General features: G+C 32.6%; 2 protein-coding genes across 2 annotated transcripts; both read left to right on the top strand.

Annotated features, from left to right (window-relative positions):
- Window positions 1–701: 701 nt before the first annotated feature.
- LOC133332080 (phosphatidylinositol glycan anchor biosynthesis class U protein) lies at window positions 702–2,949 on the top strand. The gene is made up of 5 exons (XM_061540460.1): window positions 702–831; window positions 897–1,530; window positions 2,285–2,556; window positions 2,630–2,772; window positions 2,839–2,949. Exons 1-5 carry the CDS (start codon window positions 702–704, stop codon window positions 2,947–2,949), a joined length of 1,290 nt encoding a protein of 429 aa, XP_061396444.1.
- Window positions 2,950–4,455: 1,506 nt separating this feature from the next.
- Window positions 4,456–6,142, top strand: LOC133332082 (phosphatidylinositol glycan anchor biosynthesis class U protein-like). The gene is made up of 4 exons (XM_061540463.1): window positions 4,456–4,721; window positions 5,478–5,749; window positions 5,823–5,965; window positions 6,032–6,142. Exons 1-4 carry the CDS (start codon window positions 4,456–4,458, stop codon window positions 6,140–6,142), a joined length of 792 nt encoding a protein of 263 aa, XP_061396447.1.
- The last annotated feature ends 2,344 nt before the right edge of the window (window positions 6,143–8,486 follow it).

The raw sequence follows: 8,486 nt of genomic DNA on the forward strand, positions 1-8,486 counted from the left end.
TTCCGATTTCGATTGCTATCTTGGTGACCTTATTAATAGATCTTGTACCGTAGTTTAAGTGGGCCACACACCTCAAACATGTGCGTTCGATCGGTGTGAAGCTCCTAGCCCACACACGTCAAACGGATCCATTAAACTTCATTTCATATTTATTTTTGAAGCGTAAAGATGGACCGCGATAGTGATGACGGAAAAAGGACGAAATATTTTTATTTAATATAAATGTATTAAATACTTTTATTTTATTCCGGGAAAAGACATTTTTATTTGCCACACAGTAGAATATGTGTAAAAACATAAAAAAATCTTCCAAATACATATGTATTGCATTTGTTCGCTGATCCGCACTCCACGAAATGCCTCAACAAATGAGAAAATATCCACACACCAGGCCACAGACGTCAAACATGTGCGCGTCGCACAACGAAAAATTAAAAATTTTTAATTTCTTTCGATCGGTGTGCGCACCGGCAAATCGGTGTGAACACCGTACCACACACGTCAAACATTGCATCGATTCACACCGATCGAACGCACATGTTTGACGTGTGTGGGCCACTTTAGCGTTGCCAGACTTTGTAATCGATAAAAACGTGATATCGACAGCAAAATTAAATCAGCTGTCAATTTAATGACAATTATAATCTTGTTTATCCGGCACAAACGAAGAAAAAAATTCTAACAGCAAGAAATACTAAAATATGGATAAACACACCATAAAATGGTTAATATTAGGAGCAGGAATACGTCTGTACTTATGTTTCTCTGATTGGGCACATATATTAGGAAATCGCGTAGAGATTGCAACTCCATTAAATTCATTCAAAAGAGGTGTGTATGCTTGCTTGTCTGAGAGTTCAGAATAACAGAAAAACATTTATTTTTTATTATTACAGTAAATGAAGGAGTGTATCTGCTTAAGCAAGGAATAAATCCATACGATGGAGATATGGTACATGAAATTCCGGTTATACTTTGGATTCTGAAATTTGCCTCTGAATATCTAAATTCTTGGCTGCCGATTTTATATGTGTTTATTGACATTTTTACTGGATGCATTCTGTACCATGTCAGCAAAATATTTGTACGTAGAAAATTTAAAGTGCAGTCTGAAGAGTTGCAAAAATATGCAAAAGATACCGAAGAACTACAATATCAACCGAACGATGAAAGCACTATTCCATTTTTGGTACTTATGGCGTACCTCTTTAATCCACTATCTATTTTTAATTGTGCCGGCTTGACTTCGACCGTTTTTAGTAATATGTTCCTGTCATTGGCTTTGTATGCCTTAGTAGACCATCATCTGATGTTGTTTCTATTTTCTGTTGTGATTGAGTCACATCGCAACTTGTATCCTGTGATATTGCTGGCTCCAGCCGTTCTAGTGTTTAATAAGAGTGGAAAAGTTAAAGCCATTTTACATATTGCTTTGTCGTTCGTTGTTCTCAGCATTGCAATGTTCAGATTGAACTATGCCTTAATGGGAGATAAAAGTTGGAATTTCATTGATGGTACATTGGGATTTATGTGAGTAAATTATTAATTCTAATATTTTATAAATGTGATATTGTAATAGTCGATACTTAATGTCGCGTATATTCGTACAAAACTCCTTAACACACAAATGGCCCAAGTCGGATGGACCGACAATATGATACCCTTCACCATTTTGAGTATATGCAAGAAATCTGTAACCGTTTGGAAAAGTTATGTAGCATCTTGGATGCCATGTTGACATGAATACCAACCATATCGACATACTTCAAACAAACTTTGGGCACGTAATTCGAAAAACTATGCCCAGCAGACTTGTAGACCTACTATACACATTTTAAGAAATAGCGATATTACTTAAGTTTCTTTTGTTATTGTAAAAAAAAACAAAAGAAACAATTCATTGGAATTATTGAAAAAAAAAACAATGAGTGAAGTTTTTAAAAAGTTACAGAATAGACCTACAGGACAAAAAAATCAAAATTTATATGAAAATGGACAGACATAATATATGAGAACTACCTTCTTCGACAAACCTTCTTGACTGCATCATTATATATATTTTGAAGCATATCTAAATCTGAATCGATTATCACTAAATTCGATAGGGCCAAAATAATACGTTTTACCAAGTTTTATCACAATAGGATAAGTTTTAAAATAAAATATTCAGTTTTAAAGAAAAAAATCGTCTTACATTGTCTGTGTTAATTAACGTAGACAAATACTTTCAATCCAAGAATCTACTTAAGAAAATCTATCTTATTAAATACTTTTTATTTTTCAGATTTTTCTATCGTGATTTGCAACCAAACATTGGTTTGTTCTGGTATTTCTTTACCGAAATGTTTGAACATTTCCGCACAATGTTCTTGATAACATTCCAAATGAATGCAACGGTTCTGTATTTGGTGCCATTGTCCTTGAAGCTCCGCAAGGAACCGATTCTCCTTGCAACAATATTAATCGGGCTAATGTCAATATTTCGTGCATATCCTTGTGTCGGAGATGTTTCTTTCTACTTGGCATTATTACCTCTATGGAAACGCTCATGGAAATGTAAGTGGTCATTTGCTCTACTTATTTTATTAATTTATATTAAATCTAATGAACGTCTTTTTCTTCATTGCAGTTATGGTACACAATTTTATTGTATTTTGTTTCTTTGTGGTGTCACTTTGTATGCTACCCGCCTTATGGCATTTATGGATTTATTCTGGTTCAGCTAATGCTAATTTCTATTTTGGTGCCACATTAGCATTTTCAACAGGACAGGTAAATATTTCGAAGACTTTTAAGAATATAAGAGTAAATATGTTTAATATATGAATACATTTTCAGATATTTTTAGTCACCGACTTACTATTTGCATACGTGAAACGAGAGTTTTGTCTTTTCAATGGTCAAAAAATTATTGTACAGGGCAAGGAGGCCAAAATTGTTTTAGGTTAGATTATAAAAACTAACTTTAAAGCCTATTAAACAATAAAAATATAATTCTGCCCAAAATATGTATTTGTACAAGACAAAATATTACAATTCCTGTTTTTTATGTTATTCTAAATATTAAATATTTTTGTATTATAGTATTAATTACAAAATAAATGAAATGTCATAATAAAATCAATGTATTTTATTTTTTACATAAATATGTATAATAATGTCCCTGTGTATTTGAGTAATACGGACGGTAATTTCTGGCATTTGAAGGCTGGCATACATCTAAGCAGAAAATGATCATTATCGGTATATGTCAATTTCCAATATTTTGTGGGTTTTAGCCGCATTTTCCAACATACAATTATTCATTCAAATTGTCGGCGGTGGGTTTCAGCCGTACAAATTAACGCCGATCTGCTCTTGTAAATAAAGTCGGAGGCGGTGAGGCAGCATCCCAGTTTGTAGTTGTTGTTTTTTTTAACAACTATTTATTAGTGGGGAATGTATGACATTGTCCGCCGAGGGGTAAGGACAATGCAAAGAAGCAATAAATAGCTTTTGGGGCAACATCGAAACGAAGTTCTCACTGAGGTCATATCGCTGGTAACGTAAGAACTTCGAATTGTCACAAGAGACATTTGGGTATGAAAGGTTTTTTGTAAAGAAGCAATAAATAGCTTCTGAGGAGAATATCCCAACAAAACACTAAGGGGACTGATGAGGATCAGTGGCGATATCCGCCTTACCCCTCGGCGGACAATGCCAACATTCCCCACTAATAGTTGTTTTTTATTAAAAAACTAACTGGGATTCAGCCTCACTATTTTGCAAAAACAAAATACAAATGGCATCCCAAATAACCCGCCAACACTACTGAAATATTTTTTTTTTTATTTTTTTTTAATTTTTTTTTTATTAGTAATTTTTTAATATATATTTTTTCCAGAATGAAAGTGTTGAAGTTAATAAAAAGAAATAAAGCTATTTATTTGCGCAATTTAATTCTAAAAAAAAAATTCTTAACAGATTTACAGTTCAGTTCTTACAACTCAACTGCACTACTATACTACTACTATAGGTGATTGAAGGTTTCTTCAAAATGCTTCAAACTCGTGTAGACAGCAAAATTTCTTCAAAATATATTGAACAAAACTTTTGAAGATTGTAAATTGGCATCAAAATCGCATCTGGCAATATTGATGACTACAAATATTTTGACAGCATGTTCATTCTTTTGATCAATACATATCATATGTATATTGTACTTCGCGTCCACAAGCGCCATCAAAACAATGCTGTTTTTCGTTTTTTAATATTGTAATATGCACTTCCACAGTGCGTTGGTGTTATAATATCGACGTGTTTTCCATCTAGTTCCCCGATTGAATTGGGAAAATTCCAAGTTTTATTTATACTTTGGGAAATACTCTCCCATTCCTCCTCTGTTGCTGGCATCAGTATAAATATATAGTTTTTATTATGTTTTTTATGTAATAAATTTTTTTTTTTTTTAGTAATATGTTCCTGTCATTGGCTTTGTATGCCTTAGTAGACCATCATCTGATGTTGTTTCTATTTTCTGTTGTGATTGAGTCACATCGCAACTTGTATCCTGTGATATTGCTGGCTCCAGCCGTTCTAGTGTTTAATAAGAGTGGAAAAGTTAAAGCCATTTTACATATTGCTTTGTCGTTCGTCGTTCTCAGCATTGCAATGTTCAGATTGAACTATGCCTTAATGGGAGATAAAAGTTGGAATTTCATTGATGGTACATTGGGATTTATGTGAGTAAATTATTAATTCTAATATTTTATAAATGTGATATTGTAATAGTCGATACTTAATGTCGCGTATATTCGTACAAAACTCCTTAACAAACAAATGGCCCAAGTCGGATGGACCGACAATATGATACCCTTCACCATTTTGAGTATAAGCAAGAAATCTGTAACCGTTTGGAAAAGTTATGTAGCATCTTGGATGCCATGTTGACATGAATACCAACCATATCGACATACTTCAAACAAACTTTGGGCACGTAATTCGAAAAACTATGCCCAGCAGACTTGTAGACCTACTATACACATTTTAAGAAATAGCGATATTACTTAAGTTTCTTTTGTTATTGTAAAAAAAAAACAAAAGAAACAATTCATTGGAATTATTGAAAAAAAAAACAATGAGTGAAGTTTTTAAAAAGTTACAGAATAGACCTACAGGACAAAAAAATCAAAATTTATATGAAAATGGACAGACATAATATATGAGAACTACCTTCTTCGACAAACCTTCTTGACTGCATCATTATATATATTTTGAAGCATATCTAAATCTGAATCGATTATCACTAAATTCGATAGGGCCAAAATAATACGTTTTACCAAGTTTTATCACAATAGGATAAGTTTTAAAATAAAATATTCAGTTTTAAAGAAAAAAAATCGTCTTACATTGTCTGTGTTAATTAACGTAGACAAATACTTTCAATCCAAGAATCTACTTAAGAAAATCTATCTTATTAAATACTTTTTATTTTTCAGATTTTTCTATCGTGATTTGCAACCAAACATTGGTTTGTTCTGGTATTTCTTTACTGAAATGTTTGAACATTTCCGCACAATGTTCTTGATAACATTCCAAATGAATGCAACGGTTCTGTATTTGGTGCCATTGTCCTTGAAGCTCCGCAAGGAACCGATTCTCCTTGCAACAATATTAATCGGGCTAATGTCAATATTTCGTGCATATCCTTGTGTCGGAGATGTTTCTTTCTACTTGGCATTATTACCTCTATGGAAACGCTCATGGAAATGTAAGTGGTCATTTGCTCTACTTATTTTATTAATTTATATTACATCTAATGAACGTCTTTTTCTTCATTGCAGTTATGGTACACAATTTTATTGTATTTTGTTTCTTTGTGGTGTCACTTTGTATGCTACCCGCCTTATGGCATTTATGGATTTATTCTGGTTCAGCTAATGCTAATTTCTATTTTGGTGCCACATTAGCATTTTCAACAGGACAGGTAAATATTTCGAAGACTTTTAAGAATATAAGAGTAAATATGTTTAATATATGAATACATTTTCAGATATTTTTAGTCACCGACTTACTATTTGCATACGTGAAACGAGAGTTTTGTCTTTTCAATGGTCAAAAAATTATTGTACAGGGCAAGGAGGCCAAAATTGTTTTAGGTTAGATTATAAAAACTAACTTTAAAGCCTATTAAACAATAAAAATATAATTCTGCCCAAAATATGTATTTGTACAAGACAAAATATTACAATTCCTGTTTTTTATGTTATTCTAAATATTAAATATTTTTGTATTATAGTATTAATTACAAAATAAATGAAATGTCATAATAAAATCGATGTATTTTATTTTTTACATACATATGTATAATAATGTCCCTGTGTATTTGAGTAATACGGACGGTAATTTCTGGCATTTGAAGGCTGGCATACATCTAAGCAGAAAATGATCATTATCGGTATATGTCAATTTCCAATATTTTGTGGGTTTTAGCCGCATTTTCCAACATACAATTATTCATTCAAATTGTCGGCGGTGGGTTTCAGCCGTACAAATTAACGCCGATCTGCTCTTGTAAATAAAGTCGGAGGCGGCGCGCCTCCGACTTTATAGTGAGGCAGCATCCCAGTTTGTTGTTGTTGTTTTTTTTAACAACTATTTATTAGTGGGGAATGTATGACATTGTCCGCCGAGGGGTAAGGACAATGCAAAGAAGCAATAAATAGCTTTTGGGGCAACATCGAAACGAAGTTCTCACTGAGGTCATATCGCTGGTAACGTAAGAACTTCGAATTGTCACAAGAGACATTTGGGTATGAAAGGTTTTTTGTAAAGAAGCAATAAATAGCTTCTGAGGAGAATATCCCAACAAAACACTAAGGGGACTGATGAGGATCAGTGGCGATATCCGCCTTACCCCTCGGCGGACAATGCCAACATTCCCCACTAATAGTTGTTTTTTATTAAAAAACTAACTGGGATTCAGCCTCACTATTTTGCAAAAACAAAATACAAATGGCATCCCAAATAACCCGCCAACACTACTGAAATATTTTTTTTTTTAATTTTTTTTTATTAGTAATTTTTTAATATATATTTTTTCCAGAATGAAAGTGTTGAAGTTAATAAAAAGAAATAAAGCTATTTATTTGCGCAATTTAATTCTAAAAAAAAATTCTTAACAGATTTACTGTTCAGTTCTTACAACTCAACTGCACTACTATACTACTACTATAGGTGATTGAAGGTTTCTTCCAAATGCTTCAAACTCGTGTAGACAGCAAAATTTCTTCAAAATATATTGAACAAAACTTTTGAAGATTGTAAATTGGCATCAAAATCGCATCTGGCAATATTGATGACTACAAATATTTTGACAGCATGTTCATTCTTTTGATCAATACATATCATATGTATATTGTACTTCGCGTCCACAAGCGCCATCAAAACAATGCTGTTTTTCGTTTTTTAATATTGTAATATGCACTTCCACAGTGCGTTGGTGTTATAATATCGACGTGTTTTCCATCTAGTTCCCCGATTGAATTGGGAAAATTCCAAGTTTTATTTATACTTTGGGAAATACTCTCCCATTCCTCCTCTGTTGCTGGCATCAGTATAAATATATAGTTTTTATTATGTTTTTTATGTAATAAATTCGGATTTATCTTAAAAAATCATCTTTTAATGCCTTATATATTGCAGTGCAGACTTCAGGTACAAGAACATCAGACTTGCATAGCTGTCCCCAGTCGCTAAAAATCTCAATGTTATTGCCAGACGTTCTCCGGGGCATATAGATTCCCTCATGGTTCAAGCAAATAATCAAAATCTTCTGGTGGCATTCGTACAAAGTGTTTGTATAGCTCGGGATCATTCCGTTTCCATCGCTCCCTAAAATAAACATACACACCATCACCTTCCAAACGAAAAAGCTGAATCGAATGTTGCTTTTGTGTTTTTCTTTTTTTTTCATAGTTATCGGCTACTTCTTCCTACAATATTAAAAATGCTAATTATATTACGACCGTGTCGTCGTCAATATTTCAATATAAAAAATTACCTATAGTGTAAATTAACTTCAAACATGTTGATCAAACTTTGATCAAAATATTTTGAAATGTATTGAAAGAATGTTCTGCTCAAATTTTTGAAACGTGTAAATATGACTTCAAAATACTACATAAGACTTCAAATGTAAATGTAGCTTATGTCGTAATATTTGCTGTTGTCCCTAGGATATTTAGTATTGGAAATGTGACGTTTTTGAACCAAATTGACAGTAATTTTATATTGTGGGTTCTCATAAAGCTAAGTTTTTTACAGCCCAACGGATTTTACCACACAAGTAGCTGTAATTTAGAATTATGGTGTCCTGGTTAATAAAAAAAAAACGAAAAAAAACATTTTCCTCGTTGTAACATAAAGGTCCACCATAATCATAAACAATATACCAACAGACAATTGTCAGAGACATTATCCCTTTATGAAACGTTCCGACATTTTTA

This window comes from Musca vetustissima, unplaced genomic scaffold (genome assembly GCF_032173495.1).
Source record: "Musca vetustissima isolate MV318-11 ecotype Yass unplaced genomic scaffold, APGP_CSIRO_Mvet_v1 utg95931, whole genome shotgun sequence".
Classification (NCBI taxonomy): domain Eukaryota; kingdom Metazoa; phylum Arthropoda; class Insecta; order Diptera; family Muscidae; genus Musca; species Musca vetustissima.

Excerpts from the sequence above, each read along its gene's own strand:
- LOC133332082 (XM_061540463.1), top strand. The coding sequence starts at position 4,456 with ATGTTCCTGTCATTGGCTTTGTATGCCTTAGTAGACCATCATCTGATG. Across the intron at positions 5,750-5,822 it reads ATGGAAACGCTCATGGAAAT|TTATGGTACACAATTTTATT; the intron begins GTAAGTGGTCAT and ends TCTTCATTGCAG. Across the intron at positions 5,966-6,031 it reads TAGCATTTTCAACAGGACAG|ATATTTTTAGTCACCGACTT; the intron begins GTAAATATTTCG and ends ATACATTTTCAG.
- LOC133332080 (XM_061540460.1), top strand. The coding sequence starts at position 702 with ATGGATAAACACACCATAAAATGGTTAATATTAGGAGCAGGAATACGT. Across the intron at positions 2,557-2,629 it reads ATGGAAACGCTCATGGAAAT|TTATGGTACACAATTTTATT; the intron begins GTAAGTGGTCAT and ends TCTTCATTGCAG. Across the intron at positions 2,773-2,838 it reads TAGCATTTTCAACAGGACAG|ATATTTTTAGTCACCGACTT; the intron begins GTAAATATTTCG and ends ATACATTTTCAG.